Source organism: Chaetodon auriga, chromosome 21 (assembly GCF_051107435.1).
Source record: "Chaetodon auriga isolate fChaAug3 chromosome 21, fChaAug3.hap1, whole genome shotgun sequence".
NCBI classification, from domain to species: domain Eukaryota; kingdom Metazoa; phylum Chordata; class Actinopteri; order Chaetodontiformes; family Chaetodontidae; genus Chaetodon; species Chaetodon auriga.
Window position 1 is genome coordinate 1,397,501 of NC_135094.1, and position 19,631 is coordinate 1,417,131.

At 48.4% G+C, this 19,631-nt stretch overlaps 2 protein-coding genes across 3 annotated transcripts in view; one reads left to right on the forward strand and one right to left on the reverse strand.

Annotated features, from left to right (window-relative positions):
• LOC143339681 (NLR family CARD domain-containing protein 3-like) overlaps positions 1-19,631 on the forward strand; it is a 371,505-nt gene that overhangs the window by 303,224 nt on the left and 48,650 nt on the right. The window lies entirely within an intron of this gene.
• sugct (succinyl-CoA:glutarate-CoA transferase) overlaps positions 3,169-19,631 on the reverse strand; it is a 49,730-nt gene continuing 33,267 nt past the window's right edge. For both annotated transcript variants that reach the window (XM_076761067.1, XM_076761068.1), the window contains exons 13-14: positions 7,594-7,657; positions 3,169-3,633 (exon numbers count right to left, since the gene is read on the reverse strand). In XM_076761067.1, the coding sequence (XP_076617182.1) occupies positions 3,470-3,633; positions 7,594-7,657 (228 nt within the window). In that variant the 3' untranslated portion in view covers positions 3,169-3,469. The remainder of the gene's footprint in view (positions 3,634-7,593; positions 7,658-19,631) is intronic.

Sequence of the window (19,631 nt, forward strand, 5' to 3'; positions counted from 1 at the left end):
TTCATGGTTTATTCGCGGCCTCGTAGGGAAATCGTTACTCAAACAACATCAACATGAAGGGACAATAAATAAGAAGCATTTAATGAAAGTGATGAGAGACGCTGCTGTTTGTCCACTTTGACCACGCCGACGTCTCTCACGTGAAGACGTTATGTGTGTACGTCAGGTTCGGCCTCCCAGGACGATAGCACATCCTGTTAATCCACCTGACGTGAGCGTCCTGCCACAGTCACGTGGTGACGAGGACAAACTCCTCTTATTTTAAATCACGAGACGCAGAACAGAAGCCGGAGAACGACGGCCTCAGACGACGCGAGACGACTGGTTCACACTGACCCGGGATCAGTGCTCATGAAGGTCTGTCAGTCTGAGAGGCTACAGACCGAAATACAGGAGCATTCTTCATCATCATCTTCACCCAGAGATGGTCGGGAAGCCTCGTTAAGACTTTCTGAAAAGTTTAGAAGAAACGTGATTTGAATGATTTGAATATTCGGCTTCATGTGTTTGTGAAGAGAGGAAGAAGCGCTCGTCTTCACGTTGTTTCTATGGGATGTGTGTGAGGTTCAGGTGATGTCATGACACGACGGCCGTTACACAAGTGTGTGTGTGTGTGTGTGTGTGTGTGTGTGTGTGTGTGTGTTGGAGGTGATAGGGTGTGACTTCCTGCTCTGTGTCTCATCTCTCTGGAGGTGATGATGGGATGAGGCAGCGCTCATCACACTTCATATACAAAGACACACACACACACACACGTGCTTAACTGCTTCCAGATACAATCTCAGCAGCAGGTACAATCCAAGCACACACCGATGAAGTCTTATATTTTCCACCGATCGATCACAGAATCAATCGGTTTTGTTGGTGAAGGTCCAGATGATCCAGTGGAACATGCAGACAGTCCTCAGAACGATGCTTGATCACTTCTCATTAGCTGTAAAATGTGCTAATATGACATTTTTAATCCATTATTACTCTAGAAAGCACACACACATATTTGATTGAATCACTGCTGTGATGTCACTGTGTGCTGACATCACAGCAGTGATGTCACTGTGTACCGACACTCCCTGGAGTACACCGTGACATCACTGGAGCAGGACAAAAAGTGAAACCTCTGGAAGTGAGAGAGGACAAGTTGAGCGTCTTTGATGGCAGAGGGTTGCTGTGGTTAAAGGAAGCCGCTCGCTGTCGTGCTTCATTTTGACGTAATTCTCATTAATTATCAGCGTCAGTCGCTCATGAGCTCTACGTTTAGAGCAGCTGCAGCGTCACTGACCTGTCACGGCGTCGCCTCTCAGAGAAGCTGTTCATCCTGATGACTCTACCTATTCTGTTCTGTTCTGTCTGCAGGTGCGTTCGTCTGGGTGCTCCTCCTCTTCCTCAGGTCAGGAGGTCTCAGGACTGATGAAGGCCACGATGTGGCTGAAACTCTGGAGGGAAGGAACAAACATGACGTGACTGAAGTGACTGTGAGTTTAGCTGTTATTGAGTAAAACCACACGTTCTGTCACTGACCTCCTCATCTTCATCTTCATCCTCATGTTTTTCATCTTCATTGGTGATGTTACCATCTGCAGCGCCGATGAACACAAACAACCGGACCAAAAGACCAAAACTGAGGCTCCCAAACCAGCGACGGCATTGATTTGTTCACTGAGCTGTTAAATGAAACCTGCTCGAGCTGCAGTGTTTGTTTCACCTCCCTTCAGAGCTGCTCTGTCAGAGGTATCACTCCTCTCAGAAAACCACATCTGATCTGCAGCCTTGTTGCTTTTTGGACAGTGAGACTACAGTAAGTCCCCGGTTTACCATGAATCACACCTGAGCCTCCCCCAAAACTCAAGCAAACATGTCAGTCTGCGCCTCCCCCGGCGACTCCGCCGCCGTCCAGATGCGTCACATTTTCTCAAATTCAGTAAACATCACGTCGATTCATCCGCTTCCTTCCAGAGGATTTCTCCACCATCCATCAACCTGTCAACCCGCCTCTCCTCCTCCCACCGACGCCTTCCTACCACATCAGCGACACACTCCTCGCTTCCAGCGGCGCCCCCCGGGGAGCGAGACATCACCGCGTACGGCGGGTTGAGTTGAGTTTTTTCTTTCTGATGCGTCTCCATGTTTGGAGGGATGGTCTGGGATCATTAACATCATAAACAAGCTGAGCTGCAGCCCAGTTTTTCCAGCTCGTGTCCCAGAACAACATCAGCAGACGAGTTCAGGAATCACTCAACGTCCAAACGGACGCACTTCATCTGCAGGACGTGAGAGATGATGGTTTAAAGCCACATTAATCAACATCTTCATATCAGATCAATGACGTACTGTGAACGCATGGAGATGTCTCTGACAGGAAGTGCTACACAGGAAGTCACATGATCAGACCTGACATGAGCCTGTAAACGACTCCGAATCATCACCCGCCAGATGAATTCAGGTCTCTTCAGTCAGATTCGTTCAGCTGAGGTGATTCAGCTGTGACTCCTCTGAATACTAATGGTGCGTTCAAGGACACCAACAACTGATGGAGCTGAAACTTGACACGCTGATGAGTTCTGAGACAAAAGCTGAAGCTAACAGCGCCACAGTGAACACAGCAGTTACTCTACATGAGCGCTTCTTTAACACTGACGTCAATGGCGTGGTGAGAAAAATTACTTTGGATTTCTGTTATATTCTTGACTTTACTGCAAACTAAAGTAAATGTTCAGCGGCTCTCAGTGACGTCAAACCTCTCATGTGTCCACACAGAGGACGAGGACACAGACATGTTCAGCAGACATCCGTCTGAACGCCTCAGGTCGCTGTCTCGCCTGCCAGACAACGCTGAGGGCTGAACTGCACATAGGTTCAAGTGAGAATCTGAAAAAGGAACTAGCAATAGATTACATTTGAAAGTAACTCCACTGACTATAAAGGAGGTCACATGGGGGTCCTTGAACGCAACAGCAGAATCAGAACAAAAGCAGGAAGTGATGCCTGTCAATTCTTCTGGACAGGAAGTTATCGTGAATCATTATCATTGGTCGACTGATGTTTGCACTCGCATCATGAAAACGTCACAGTTTTACTTAAAAGCAGCTGCTCATAAAAACATGTCCATCATGTGACCTTTCAGTTTCATTCAACACACAAACACACAAACAGGCCGTTTATTCCTGCTGATTCATTTTTCTACGTAAGCTTTTATTTGACTGTTAATTGTCCCACAGAGTCTAAAAAGCAGCAGAACAGTTTGAGCTAATGTTCAGTGATTTTGTTTGATTCTTCAGTTTACAGTAAACTTTAGTTTTTGATGACACATTCTGTGACATTCAGGCTGTGATTGGTCGTTATTCAGCAGATTTGTAATAGCGTAATAATGATGATAAAATGCTGAGTCAGCTGTGTGGAACAGCTAATGCTGACTCAGCAGGTTCATGGATTCCATGTTTATTGGTCATGCTTCCCCCGCTCTTTCAGCCAATCAGGACACTTCGCTCTGGGTCACTGCCCGTGAATCCAGCAGTGTTTTGATGACATCATCACTGTAGGACAAGGTGTCTCGCAGCACCTGCACGGTGTGCTGGCCAATCACAGGAGGGGGCGTCGGCTCGTCGGGGGTGAAGCTGCTGAAGCGAACGGCTGGACCTGAAGACAGAAACAAGATCAGAGGTTAAACTGCGGCGTCTGATGAGCAGACCGTCTTCGCTGTCTCCGACTGTGGCTAACATCTCTGCCTCTCTAATCTCTACACCAGACCGGAAGCCGTGCCAGACGGCGGACATCCACGCCCTGCAGAGAGCACGAGACGCCGCCGTCTGGCACGGCTTCCGGTCCGGTGTGGTGATGGACTTCACAACAGGGATGTTCTCACAGAGTCTGTCCTCCTCTACATGCGAGTGTGAACATGGTCCAGTCCTGCAGGGCTGAGGTGTTGATGGTCCTGATGGAGCGTTTCAGGTCTGATGGTGGCGGTGGTCTAAGGAGCCCAGGTGGGGGCAGGGAATGGCTTAACCCTGCTGTTGGTGAACACGAAGTCCAGCATACCGTCCCCCGTAGAGTTGGTAGAAATTTGGTGCTGCAGTCTTCAAGCTAGCTTGGGTAAGTGGTCGGCTACAGTGAAAACATCAGGATGGACCATCTGATGTTCATTGATGGAGCCAGAGAGCTAGCGTAGCTCCTCGTTAGCATTGGTGCTGAGGGAAATGTTCACCCCAACACGATAATGGTGGCAAATTCTCTTCGCAAAGAGACCAGCCTGAACTTCACCACTGAAACCACCAGCGTTCACAGACCAGGCCCAGAAACCTGATGCCGCAGGTCTTACCGGAGGTCGCCGGGTTTCAGTCCCTATGGTGCCATGTTAGCCGTTGTAGCTGGACAGCTGTGTCTGGGATGCTGCTGTGCTGCCACGTTTCTGTAAAAACAACATGCAGCGATCCCTCATTTCAGGCTGAGCGCGTCCAGCTAGCTAACGTTAGCTAACAGGACAGACGGGAGCGCTGGTCGGCTCGGGTTAGCCTTTAGCCTTTAGCACCTTCTGTTCCTGTCGGCCGTGGTGGTGGAGGACTGACTCCTCCGTCAGTGCTGTCGATAGCAGTGAAGAAACTAACAACTCACCTGTTACGTTTCCCTCTGAGACGAAGCCACAGGAAATGACAGAATCAAGTACAAATACCTCAGAGATGTACTTCAGAGCAGTACTTGAGTAAATGAGGTACAGTCCAGCTCAGTCTGTCAATCTGTCCCTGCTCTGATGATCCTTTTTCTTTCTTTTGATGGTTGAACATCAGAAACACTGACTTTTTCACCTCTGCGTGTGTGTTTGTGTGTGTGTGTGTGCGTGTGTGTTCATAAAACATACATGTAACATGGAGCCAAAGGGACTCATTAAAGACACATGGAGAAGATGATGATGATGATGATAAAAGGGTGCAGTGATGACGCCTCTCTTCATCCCTGTTTGCCCTCCTCCTCCTCTGATTGGCTCATTTTATCTTCTCTTTTTCTCCCGATCATGTCTCCTCGCTGTCGTGTGCGTGTGATGTTGGACACACATGACTGAGAACTGGCTGCTTCCTGTGTGTCACTCAGGTGTCTCAACGTTAGACCAAACTCCTGCAGATTATTGTTCAATTTAAGATGAGTCCACCGGACACATATTCTGTCTGGAGGAAGGAAGGAAGGAAGGAAGGAGGGAGGGAGGAAGGGAGGGAGGGAGGAAGGAAGGAAGGAGGGAAGGAGTGAGGGAGGCAGGAAGGGAAGAAGGAAGGAGGGAAGGAAGGAAGGAAGGAAGGAAGGAGGGAGGGAGGGAGGGAGGGAGGAAGGAAGGAAGGAAGGAAGGAAGGAAGGAAGGAAGGAAGGAAGGAGGGAAGGAAGGGAGGAGGGAAGGAGGGAGGAAGGGAAGAAGGGAAGAAGGCAGGAGGGAAGAAAGGAAGGAGGGAGGGAGGGAGGAAGGAAGGAGGGAGGGAAGGAAGGAAGGAGGGAGAGAGGGAGGGAGGAAAGACTCAGAGCTGAGGGAACAAACAGATTATTTTGGGAAAAACAATCAGCTGCTTTTTAAAGAGCAGCACTAATGAGCTGAACTCTCACAGTCTGTGTGTGTGTGTGCGTGCGTGAGCCCACACGTGCATGGTGACATGAGTGTGTGTGTGTGTGTGTGTGTGTCAGCCTGCATGGTTTTATGCATGACTGTCTGCGTGTGTGTCTGTGTGTGTGTGTGTGTGTGAGTGTGTGAACAGTGCTTCTATTTTCACCCCATTAGCAACATGTTTTCCCCTTCAATGACACTCAACAAGTGTCAGGTGTGTGTGTGTGTGTGTGTGTGTGTGTGTGTGTGTGTGTGTGTGTGTGTGCGCGTGTGGCAGGGGTGTCAGGGCAAATAATTGATGAATCAGGTTATGTAACGCGTCTGTTGATCGTCACATTCCTCTCCTTGTCCTGTTCTGTCCGTCACAGCTTCATTCAAAACCTCACTGACGTTTGTCACGAGTCTCAAACCTCTCAGCAGCTCATCGCCTCAAACGTTTAGATAGAGACAGTTTCTTTTATCGGACATTAACAAACACCATTTCCCATAATGCCTAGAGTCAGACGCCGCGGCGAGCTCAGCTTAACAACAGCTACAACGACAGAAGTTTTCACACACCTGTGAACACACACCTGTGCAGGTGCTGATGAACGACCTTTGTTTCCGCTGAAATTAGCCAAGCTGCTCGACCGTCTCCTCGGCGTCCTCTGACGGCCGCAGGAGCTCCGTCTAGCGCCACCAGCAGGACAAACCTCAGCTGGACGTTTCAGTCCCACTTGGACGAGCTGTCCCTCGTCTCTGTTCATTTCACCCGGTCATCACGCTTTTTTCTAATTATATAACGTCAGCTGTCCCCTCTGTGACGGACACACTCGTCCTCTGCTGTTATTCCTTCTCTTGGCTCGAAAACAACACACACACACACACACACACACACACACACACACACACACACACACAGAAAGTGAGGAATGCCACCAAGAGGCCGGCCAATGACTGAGCGGCACGTTTTCACACTCAATTAACCTCCGAGGTACAGACACACACACACACATGCACACAGACACAAACACACACACACACTTATTGGTGTGGTGTAAATCATAGCAGAGAGGAGCATCATGGGACGTCATGTATGTAATCTGTGTGTGTGCGTCCACAGACGCTCTATATTTTGAGTCCATCAGATGTCCTCACTCCCTGTCTCTCTGTCTGTCTCCATTGAACTCAAACATCTTTACACTCTGTCTCTGTAGTCAAACCAGCATCGAGTTCAGCTGAACTTTGACCTTGCTGCATTGACCAATGACAAAGCGTCTTCACAGAGCTGACCTCTGACGAAACGGAGAGTCCAAACTCCTGCTAGCAGCTCCTGTTAGCATCTCCTGCTAGCAGCTCCTGTTAGCATCTCCTGATCCTGCAGCTTCATCAGATCAAACTGATGTCCTGGACGATGACTCGATTGGTTCAAACGCAGTGATGAAGACAGGTATAAAGTGGAGGAGAAGAAGAGTCGAGGTGAAGCTACGTCTCCTCCACCTTCACGTTGAGCTTTGACTCAACGAGCTTCTGGAAAGTCTGCGTTCACGATCTGCCCGAAGACAACGCACAGAACACACGCTGAGTCGACTGGCTGCACACCAAACGCAACACACACTACCTGCCTGCGCTCGTTATAAATGTGTCCCAGCTGGGTCAGACACACACACACACACACACACACACACACACACACACACACACTCAGGCCAGAAGACAGATTACACTGTAAATACACAGTGGTAGACAAACAGCTTCTTCTGAGCTGAAACACTGAGATCCATCAAACCAACTGAGCAGGACAGTCCCCGTGGACGTGAGTGTGTGCGCGTGTGTATGTGTGTGTGTGTGTGTGTGTGTGTGTGTGTGTGTGTGTGTGTGTGTCTCGGCAGGACATCCATAACAGCGCCCCATGCACAGACAAACACCACTTCTTGGAAAATGTAATTTAACAAACTTGTGTCAAAAACTGAAAGTTGAGGGTTAGAGAGAGGACACACGGTGTGTGTGTGTGTGTGTGTGTGTGTGTGCATGCTGACCAACAACAGTGACGTTTCCTGCTGTCGGATGCTTCATCTTCAGTATGAGACCGTTGTGCTTCACCTGCAAACAAACAAACAAAGTATAAGTCTGCCGCCGTTGACCTCCATTAAACTCATTAGCGAGCCTCACTGTTGTTCCTTCATCACACGAACACACACACTGTGGTTTATTCTGACTCTCTCTCTCTCACACACACACACACACACACACACACACACACACACACACCACAGACAAAGGGGACGGATCCCCTGAGCGTCCCCGTCGGTATGCAGCGGTCTGAGTGATCTGTTCCCTCCATCAACAGAAACCACAATCAGAAAATCTTCATTTTCTCTTTCATGAAGAAAACTGAGAGTGAAAGAACATCTAAACGTCGCGCGGTCTTTGAAAGCACCACCACTGACACAGTCTAGATGTGTGATGTTTGTGTCTGAGCGCCCACGTCTCAGGACCAACATGCAGCGGACGGTTACGTAAGACAACATGTGGACACGGGACACGCATGCTCGCCCTCTGTGCACTCAGGGGTGATGACGAGTTAAGTGGCTTCCTCTATAAATATGGAAGAACCACGACTGATGGAGTCGTCCTCCATCCGTCAGGGACGGAGGAGGACACAGATCAGCCTCTCTGAGTCTCTGAGCGTCGGTTACTTCTGTCTTACATAATCCTCAGCTGTGTCTGAACGGATTTGGATGTCAGACTGCTGATTGGACAAAACGAGGCGCTTGAAGACGTCACGTTGGATTCTGGGAAACCGCTGATAGAAGTGCTTCAATATTTGATGATTCAGAAGGTGTCAGGTGAGTCACAGACGTCACCTTTGACTCAACTAACCCTTCCTGTGACAACCTGACCCCAGAACAGCTGGAACGCTGCTGATCCAAAAACACCTGTTTGGAACATTCCACAGGTAAACAGGCTGTCACAGGTGAGAGGATCATGACTGGGTCTGAAAGGGGCATCCTGGAAAGGCTCAGTGGTTCACAGAGGATGGAGCGAGTTCACCACTTTGTGAACACATGACTGGATGAAGAAGATGAACACATGAACTCACAGATACTTCAGAAAACACAGTTCAACACTGAAAAACACGACTGCAGTTAAAAGAAACATTAAACTGTGCATCAATTATTAATACACACATACAGATCAAATCAGACCACACACACACACACACACACACACACACACACACAGCCGTGTATACATAATTATGGGGACATTTCATTGACTTACATCCATTTCCTGCCGACCTTAACTCCAGTCTTCAGTTCAAATGTCAATGATTTACATTATGGAGACTTCTGTTTTGTCCCTGTGAGGAAGGCGAGTCGCCACAATGTGAGTAACACACACACACACACACAGACGCACACACACAGTTCATCTCCGGAGGGGGGGGGGGGGGGGGGCTTTAATAAGAGCCAAACTCTGATCGATGGCTTTAATTTAAACATCAAACATGACACACTGTGCTGGAAGTCAACCGGTGCTAAACGAATTACACTGTGTGTGTGTGTGTGTGTGTGTGTGTGTGTGTGTGTGTGTGTAACATGGAAGCATTCAGAGCAGAAAACCAGGACATCAGCTCAAACAGGAGCTGGATGGGTTTCATGGTGTCGACGTTCAGCAGGCGTTTCCTGCAGCGCCGCGTCTCGTCACGCCAGACGACCACAAACGAACACGCAGCCAAACAAAAGGAGGCCCGGCACCATCGGCGCCACGCCGTACGACGCACAAACACACAAACAAATGTAAATTTAGGGCTTTGATGGCAACACGAGAAGCTCCAACAGACGCAGCAGGAGATGTGACAGAAACAGAAGCTGGTTTGGTGATGGAAGGGATGAAGTCGGGTTGATAATGGGTGGACGGGACAAATGGACCGGCCCCTCCCCTTAACATGCTGATATACAGTATATGTGTGTGTGTGTGTGTGTGTGTGTGTGTGTGTGTGTGTGTGACAGTATGATTGCATGCATGTGTGTGTAATCCTATCTGTTTGTTATGCAGGGTATCATTACATCCATATGGTCATCATATAGACACACACACACACACACACACACACACACACACACACACACACACTGCTGCAGAGGTCAAACACACTGCTGCTCCTGAATGTTGTGTTGTCACTGCTAGCTAATGTTAGCAATGAGCTAAAACACTGCGGTGTCTCAGTGTCTTTTCAGTGTTGTCCTCTCACGCACCCTCATCCGTGTGTGTGTGAGTGTGCGTGTGTGTGACTGCAGGGTGTGTTGAGGTTTAAAGGTGGCTTTACTTTTCTCTTTATTATGTTGAGATATTTCAATAACGAACATCAAACGTCTCACACACACACACACACACACACACACACACACACACACACACACACACACACACACACACACACTCTCTTTCTCTCTCTGCTTCAGGATCACGTCCTGTGCTGCAGTGTGTGTTGGAACACATGGTGTGTGTTTGACTGTAATCTCAGTGTTATTGATCTGCGGCTGCATGGCTTAAAGCGTCTAGCTCCTGCCACGTGTGTGTGTGTGTGTGTGTGTGTAGGCCCAGCCTGATGAAACGACATACACACACACACACTGATCACAGAACAGTTTAGTGGTTTCCAGCCACGCGCCTCCTCTTCCTCCTGGTTTCCTCTTCTCGTTTATTTCCTTCCACTTTCAGCCTCATGCTTCTCTCTCTCTTTCTCGGTGCCTCCCTTCATAGTTTCTTCTTCTTCATCCTTCTTTCTCCTTCCTCACTCTGGGGGGTGGGGGGTGGGGGGTGTCACGAAAGCATGAGGTTTTATTTGAGCAGGCCGCGTTTCAGAAAGTGAACCTGTGCATCATCTGCGGCCTCACTGGGATTTGTGTGACTGAAGGAAATGAAGATCTTCCTCAGCAGCAGGACTCCTTTTCCTCCCGTCCTGAATCTGATGAGACAGTTTCCTCCTCTGCTCGAGCCTTCAGCGTCTCTTTGGGAGGTGAAAGAAGAAGCGTGGAGGTGCAGGTCCGGTCAGAGTCACAGCCAATGTAACGTGAGGAGTCTGTGGGATCAGCAGCCGCTCAGCAGAGCTGACGACCATCACAGAGACGATTCTGCTCACATGACTGGAGGATGAAGGAATAACAGACGACCTGAACATTTCTGGCTTTTGGATTTATTTTTCTCCACTTAGAGAATAAAACAACGTGCACACAGTCAGACAGGTGATCAACACGAGCTCACGGCTCCATACGCAGCCCTTTGATTCGGGCTATAAAGAACAAATCAATCATCGTAAACGACCTTCGTCACCGCAGAGTTAACATCCCTCCACCTCCTGTCATCCCTCCATCAACTCCTCCATCACTGAGGCCGACTCAGACGATGACTTCTTCACCCTCGCGTTTCTCTCGGCTCCTCCAGCTCTTCTTACGCCTCCTCTCCCTCCTCATCCTCTTTATTCTTTTGACTCCCCGACTCTTTGAAGCTAGCTGTGGCAGTCCATTAAGTCGACTAACCAGCACCCATGGGAGCCATCCGGGCCCGCTGTTACATCATGTTACTGCAACATCAAGGGGGAGGAGGGAGTGTGTGTGCAGCACGACGTATGTGGAGTTGTGTATATGTGTGTATAAGTGTGTGAAGATCTTAGGTTGCCTGAACCTGCTGCTCTCTGTTTGACCTCAACAATCAAAGCAGCTTCTGAATATGGCAGCATTTTCATGCCTGTGAAGTGTCAGAGCCGTTCTTCCCTCCACATTCGCGCTCATATGAGCACTTAACAGGGTTTTTAGAAGTGTTATATAAAGCCGCAGCCTGAATGCTAAAGGTCCCGGGTGATTTGGTGTTTCATGGTTTCAGCTCACGACCTAAATAATGCTCTTCATCGTCTTCTGTCAATGAGCGCGTTTCAGTCGGAGAAATGTTTATTTCTAACTTTGAAGAGTGAAGCAGCGATGCGTCACGCCGGAGGAGTCATGACTCCCTGTTCAAACACACGTTCAAACACATCAGATACTCATGGATCACACTTTAAGAACTGTCAGCTGTGTTTCTGAGGCCACGTTACAGAGTGTTATGTTTGTAATACGCTGAAACCACTGCCACGGCACTTCACCACAAGTTAAGGTTAGACTACCAAACTTTGGGTACAGAGAAGGTTTCACCTGAGCGTCACCTGTGAGCAGCAGGTGCAGAGGCCAGGTGCTACACCCTGTGCCTACAGCTGTCACAGCGTAGGCGCTGGAGACACTGCAGCTGACATGAGCCTGCTTAAAAATGTCTGTCTGGGCTGCTTGGGGTTTTTCCTAAAAGTTTCTGATGGTGGAGGTTAGGGTTAGGGTCCTCGTCAGTAAGACACATCAAACAAAGACTCTCTCAGCGAATGAAACCAGCTTTGACTTCCGGGACCAACTGCTGTGAAAGGAAATGTGCTGGTCATCCACAAATCACAGGGTTGGCAGTTCGATTCCCTGCTTCTTCTGTCCACACGCTGCACTGTTCTTGAACAAGACGATGAACCCGGACTTGCTGCTGCTGATGGTATCATGCTGCCATTGGTGTGCACACCATGTGACATAATCATGGAGAAACGTGTGCAGAGCCGGGACCACAAACAGGCCTTCAATCAGGTTAGATTTCTGGGTTGTGCCGGTGAACACCGGGGTGATCACGATGACCTTGAAGGCCTTTCTCTTCATGCTGTTCCGGCTCTCGCAGTCTCGGCCGCCATCGCCGGGTCCCAGCTCCTTCAGCACACACAGAATGTGGATACCGCAGTATGACATGAGCACCAGGAAGAACAGGGATGTGGATATGAACAGGTACGCTGAGTGTATGGCTGACAGTGAGAAGGCAGGTACGATGCAGTACAGAAGCATCAGCAGCCAGTTCACCAGGCAGCACGCGAACCTGTAACGAAGAGGTTTGAACCTGTGGAGATGAAGAAGATGAGTGTAAGAGGCGACAGATCATCGCAGTGAGGGAACAGAAACGAAGAAGCTATGGCCCACAAAAACATCAATAAATGCTAAATGAGGTGGAATTGACTTTTCACTTTGCCATTCTTCTAGACCACTGTTAAGACTCCATCGATGGAACTCAACACCTCCTGCAGGTGTTTCATATCAAACGCCTTCAAAACGCAGGCTGGAAGACTGAGAGAGCTAATGTAAAAGGTGAATGGGCTGCATTTATGACACTTTTCCAGACTACCAATGGCACAGCCATCAGGGGCAATTAGGGGTTTGGCGTCTTGCCAAACTCACTGATTGGTGGACAACCCGTTTGACCTGCTGAGCCACAGCTGTCCATTGTAAAGTAAGTTCATGTTTATTGTCATCTGTGTTGAGTGTTGAGTTTCACCGAGCTTTACACTGACTGAGAAGAACAGAAAAGTGGAACAGATGGAACTAATCAGTGAATCAAATCAAAGTTTTTAAAACAAACAAAAGCAACATTTAGGGTTTCGCTTTGGTCTGTTAGGAAGTAAATTCAGCAGTTTTAACCCATAAAGTTGCTTCTTCCACACTCGGACCTCAATCTGAATCTGAAAAGTCTGTGTCTGCTTCAGTTTCATGGCTGAGCTACGCTGGACTTGGCAGATTTTATCAGTCCCGACTTAACTGAGGAAGACCGTGGGATGCACCACGGCCAGGTAACGCTCCAAACAGATGCAGCTCTGGAAGACGGGCCGACAAATGATCAAGAGCTGTAAGATAGACTGCAGCAGCTGCATCCCGACATCCATCTGCATCCTCAGCAGGGACAAGATGCAGAACAGGATCTAAGAGGCGGACAGGTTGAGGGTAAAGAGCTCTGAGGCCGCGGCCCCGCCTGCTCTGCCGGCTATCAGCCACACCACGTAGACGTTAGTGGGCAGACCCACCACCAGGTTACAGGTGAACAGGGCTATTACTCCATGACAGAACGTAAGGATGTCAGATGTTAAGGTGTAGTTGGCCTCAGACAGGTTAATCTCCATCCTACTCAAACACTACAGGTTCAGGGTTTTCTGGGATCTGCAGAAAGAAAACCAGAGAGGTGTTTTAAGGTGAATGGCCTTCAAAGGTTTGTGTACAAAAACTGCAAAAAAAATAAAAGGCTTGAGCGCCCAAAGCGTCTGCGAACAGGAGTCTCATGGACTGATGGACCCTTCTGCAGGGCTGCTGATCCTGCTCCAGTGCACGTTCTCTTTGTCAATGGCTCTGCTCTCTGCTGGTGAAGACTCGGACACCATTAACATCAAGTCCTGACTTGCTTTGAGCCGCAGTGGCTCTATATTCTGAATAAACAGCCATATGGTCTCTCTCCTGACCGCTGGCAGCCGCTGTGTTTGCACTGAAAACGGAGGTCTGAAAGCACCTTTAATACTACAGTACCCATGAGCCTCAGTGGCTGACACTGCAAGGAGGACGACATGCACAGCTGTGAGGTCATACTCAGAACACTCTGTGGTGACAATCAGGAACAAAACAGCTGCTCGCTGTCCTGTTTGTACATGGAACAAAAAGCACTAAATGTACCCACCGAGCGCTTTCTGACATCCTCAATAAATTTTGGATTCTGCTGTTTGTTATCTATGTGTTTGATCACCAGCGACAGCCAATAAACAGGCAAGGATTAATGACAAGAGAGCTTCTTTCATTCAGCAAATTTAAACACAGACTGAGCCAGAGAGCGATCCTCTAAACAGACATAAAAGTTTCCTCGACTCTTGAGAGAAGAAAACTCTCTCCATTTTAGTTTTCCACACCTCCATCACACATGTGGTGTGTTTCCAGGCTGGTGCTGCATCTAAACAACATCCATCCTCCCCTGGTTTTGCATTCAAGAGGATCTCCTGTTTGTAATTTGGCCTTTTTGTTTCTCCACTGTTTCACCGCAAGCTCATTTTAAACCGGACCCACCTGTGGATTTGCATGACGGGCAGCGAGCGAGTCTCAGTTTACATCTGGTGCATTCAAAACAAGCTGAGGGGAGACACGGATAGGGTTTCTGTGAATGGCTGAGGGTTGAGGGCACGGCCACATTTGCATTGGATTTCCCTCAGAATGTAAATTTTCAGTGGAATTTCACAAACAGAACGGCAGCTGATGCAGGACGAGGAGGTTTATCTGAGCTCAGAGGATTTAAAATGCTTCAGATAAAGAACGAGGATTCAGTTCTGCCTTCCTGCTCCACGGCTTACCTGGTACACCTGGGTCAGGTTGCCTGTTCTGGGTCTCTATGCAGATGATACTCTGTTTTATAATGGAGATCTTCTGGGGCAACAAATCAAAGCTGCTTTTGACTGACAGGTTGTTGTTTCAGGTTTCACATTACAGGATGTATGCGAGTTAAACCGGGAGGGTAACACACAACTCAGCTGCTGCGTTTGAGCGTCTGTTTGTTAGAGAAACACGTCGTCACAGCGCAAAGGGATCGTTAGGTTTTAAAACACTGAGTGGACGGTAGCTTCATTCTCCTCAGCTGAATGTATTCTTTCAGATTACTCAACAAGCTAAACTAGTTCAGCAAGCTATTCCAGCTTACAAGCTAGCTAGCGTGCCACTATGCTAACTGGCTAGCATGCTCATTAGCTAGCCAACCTCAATAGCTCACCCATCAGTTTGCAGACTGGTTAAAACAGAATTTGTTGACACTAAACCAGCTGCTATTTCGCACATCATGCTCAGCTTTAATAGCAAAGACTTTTAGCATTTTTACGTGACATAATTTGAATAAAACTTTGAACCATTCCTTCATGTCGTACACTTACTGCTGGAACCTGTGCAGGTTACACTTTGTGCTGATGTCCAGTTTCTCTGTTGTCCGTCCATAAGTGTCCTCCTCAGGTGGAGCCTCAACATCCTCATGTTCAGTAACGCAGTGAAATCAGGAAACGCTAACAGCTGATGCAGCTTGACTTTCAGCAGCACAGGTTCACACAAACATAAATAGAATAAAAATGAGATTCACGGTGCAGCTCAAACCATTACTTCCATTAGAGTGCAGGGTAATGGCAGAAGACTCCAAACGTGTCAGAAACGTTCCTGTCTTCTGCTGCTTGAGTCATTTTCAGGCTGGAGCTACAGGCTCTCAGACTGTTTCAGTCTCGTCACAAACTTCACTTTGAGTCCTTCATAACTAGAAATGACTTGATTTGTCAATGAATTCATAAGGATTCAGCTTCTGTTAACGGAACCTCAAGCCTTCGCTGCACAAACCACAGGCGGTCCATCACCAAACATCCTGACACGCTGTGTTTGGCCAGTTTCTGGTGTGTGTGTGTGTGTGTGTGTGTGTGTGTTTTCCACAAAGTACGACTTCCCGATAAGTCCCCACAGAGGATGCTGACCCAAACAAAGGATTTGATAATAAGAACGAGAGTCTACAGTTTAAAAGTGCAGCACATCCGGCAGCTCGGTGGTTTAGACACATACCACACAACCACAGCGCCCATTGTTAGATTCTAGCCTGAGACCTGTGCAGCATATTTCAGCCCCATCTCCCTCCCCATGCTTCCTGTCTGCATCTCTACCGTCTGCCACCGTCAAACAAAAGACAAAAATGTCCAAAAAATGTTCTGAAGTTCAGTAAATCAAACACACATTAACCCAACAAAGACCCTCCCGCCATGCTAACAGCTTGCTCTTAGGCGCTCTGGTGCTTTAAGCTAATTGCTAACATCATCATGCTAACATGCTCACAGCTTAATGTTAACATGCCGATGTTTAGCAGGTGCAATGTTTGTCATGTTTACGTCTTAACGTGTTAGCATGCTAACATTAGCTAGTTAGCTGAGTGCAGCTTAGGCTGATGCGAAAGTCATTAGCTCTGCAGGTTTTTCATCATAATTCAAAGTACTGGACACATTTAAATGACCTGATGGTGGCACTAGAGGAAAAGTTAGCATGATTTGTCCTCTAGGGAGCATGAATGTCTGAAGAAAATCCGTCCAATAGCTGCTGAGATATTTCAGCGTGAAGCTCAGAGCCAGAACACGGATAAAAACAACCAAACTGAGCAGAGAATTAAAGTGTTTAAAACACAATAACAGGAATAAATTCCTTCCTAAACAAAACGTTTGACAGACACAGACACACACACAGACACACACACACACACACACACACACACACACACACACACACACACTGTGTTTGTATGAAGTGGAAACTTTGGCATGTGGAATGTGTGTGTTTTGGATTGATGGAGGAAAAACTGGGGGAAAAGCAGACCGACAGTGTTTGTGTGTTAGCGTGTGTTAGCGTGCGTCAGTGTGTGTTAGCGTGCGTTAGCGTGCGTCAGTGTGAGAAACAGCAGCTGTGCTCCAGGTGTGCAGCAGGACAGTAACCTCCTGTCAGCAGGGAGCTGTTCAGGAGCAGCAGCTCTGATGAATTCAGCCAAATATGATTTCATCGTTTCTGTGGAGAGTCTAACGGTGAACACTGAGCCTCGGAGGCTCAGAGCGAAGGTGACAGCTTCAACACGGCCGCTCAGATGAGACCTGAGCAACGGCGGAGACAAATGATCCTTCAACTGCTGTTTATGACTCCCCGCATGTCCCAGAATGCCTTTCACCAGAGAAGTGAACTGTGGGTTGTGTAGGTGGAGAGAGGGAGCGAAGAGCTGCAGAAGAAGAAAACAAACACTTTTCTCGTGTGAGATCTTATTCTGGAAGATTCTCAGGATCCACATGTGGATTTAGAGCTCGTGTGTTTTTAGACCTCGTGATGAAACCACATGAACGTTTTCATTCATTCATCCGACAGACATTAAAGAGGAGAAACGAGGCAGCGGCGGCGGATCAAGAAGCTTTGAGGATACGTGAGCTGACAGACAGCGACCTCTGACCCTCAGTCCTCCATCGATGGACACACAGGACAACGCTTGGACTGAGGTTTCTTTTGCCGATCGAGGTGAAAATGAAGGCTCATAATCCTGAATGAGGGAATTCGGGTCGGTGGGTTTCATGTTACTGACTTGAACTTAACATGAGTGCAGAGTAATGGAAAGTGGAGCGGCGGGAGCTGGTTGAGGAGCAGCGCTTTGGACCGTCTGCAGAGGTTTCACTGCGGATGAGGGACATTACAGTACAAATATCCTCCATTTTAAAGTATTACACAAAAAAAACAAGAGCACGTTTCCACCACGCGAGAAAGAAATGCTGTTTCTCTACAGTCACACTTTCAGCTTCTGCAAGAGATGGATGAAGGAGAAACGAGTGAAAGCACAGAAAGAAGGAAAAGAGCTAAAACTAGAAATGCACGAAGAGCACGAGCAGACAGAGGAGAGAGCAACATGAAGGCTGCTGGGAGATAACCGAAGGTACGCACAGACGTCGTGACGATGGCCCGGGGGTGAACAGACGAAGAGCGGCCGCGGTGAACGACGGGGTCTTTGATGCAGATCCCCGCTTAGAGCCCACAGAGACGGAAGTGATGAACTCAGAGAGCCAGCGCTGATCCAGGCTTCAGGAGGATAAAGCCGGTTTACACGCGTTCAGAGGTCAAACTGGTTTTTATGGAGGCTTTGACGTTTCATCACAGACCCGCTTCAACCCGAGGAGTCTTAATAACACCTAAATCTCTGCAGCCCGGCTGAAAACACAGAAGTATATCAGATCCCGTCAGTCACAGCGGGTCACTCAGAGACTCCAGGAAGTCCAACACCGAGCTGCAGCAGACATCCCAGCATGTCCATCGGACGAACGCCGAGTTAGCTACACCTTTAAGACAACATGGAGGAAGCCATGTGACTCGGTGGAGAGCCCTTTGAGTGGACACGCTACGTCAGCTTTGCTCATTGGTTCCTTCAGGAACCTCTCAAAAGAGAAGAGGAAACAAAAGAGGAGAGGAAACAAAAGAGGAGAGGAAACAAGAGGAGAGGAAACAAGAAGAGGAGAGGAAACAAGAGGAGGAGGTGTGTGTGTGTCTTTTCCATTTGCAAATTTGTCTGTCTCTCTCCCACACCCACATCTGCATGCATGCACACCCACGCACCCACACACACACACACACACACACACACACACACACACACACACACACACACACACACACACACCTGCACGGGCTGAGTGTTCAGGTGCAGGTTGAAGCACCTGGAGCTCAGCAGGGAACCGTCTGTTTTCTGGAAGCTTCTACAGTCCAGAACGTTCCACAGATGTTCTCTTCAGTGATTGGTTGATGATGAACTTGTGTTCTTTTGTCTCACGGTTCAGGTTTAATATCTTCTGACTTTAAACATTAAAGATTAATAAAGATGTAGCTTCTTCTGAACCCTCTGATGACTGAATGATGAATGAAGGCATGAACATGGTTTTTTCTTGGTGTGACGTCACCAGTCTTTAAACTGGTCCCAGTGGAATATTTGTCTTCCCTCGTCTTTTGTTGGTTCTCTCGTCTCAGACACGTTTTGGTATTTTAGCTCATTAGCTGCCGTCTTCATCGAAAACACGTTTCAGCTCCTGAAAATCTCCAAAAATAACATGTGAAGCAGCAGCGGCCGTCCACACGCTCGCTCTCCTCCCTCCTCCTGCTCCGCTCCAAACTCTGTCCATTCCTGATCATTATCCGTCTGTTTATCTCACGAGTGTCACCGTTTAATTGGACGCCCCTCGTCCTCCTCCTCCTCCTCCTCCTCCTCCTCCTCCGTCCCCATGGGAAAGTATGCAGACACATTTTGATTTGATTATGGCTCAAAAACCAAACTATGCTCGGGCACATTCCAGCTCCAACAAACAGACGATGTGAGGGAAGCGCAGAGCAAGGCAGCGGTCGACGGTTTGAGTCTCTGCGTGTCGCGGCCGAGACTCTACCTGCACCGCGGACACCCATCCCTCACGTCTGCACATGTGTCTGATAGTGAACCCACCACATCCTCCTCTTTGACTCCTCCGCCCCTCTCTCCTGGTGTCGGAGTGAAGGTGGTGCACAGACGCCCTCCACAGGCAGGAAGAGTCGCTGCATCAAGCTGCAACAACATGGACCTGTTTCCTGTTTGTCTGCTGCTCATCCACACTTTTCACGCTCGTCACAACGTCAGCATTCAGTTCATCTTCATC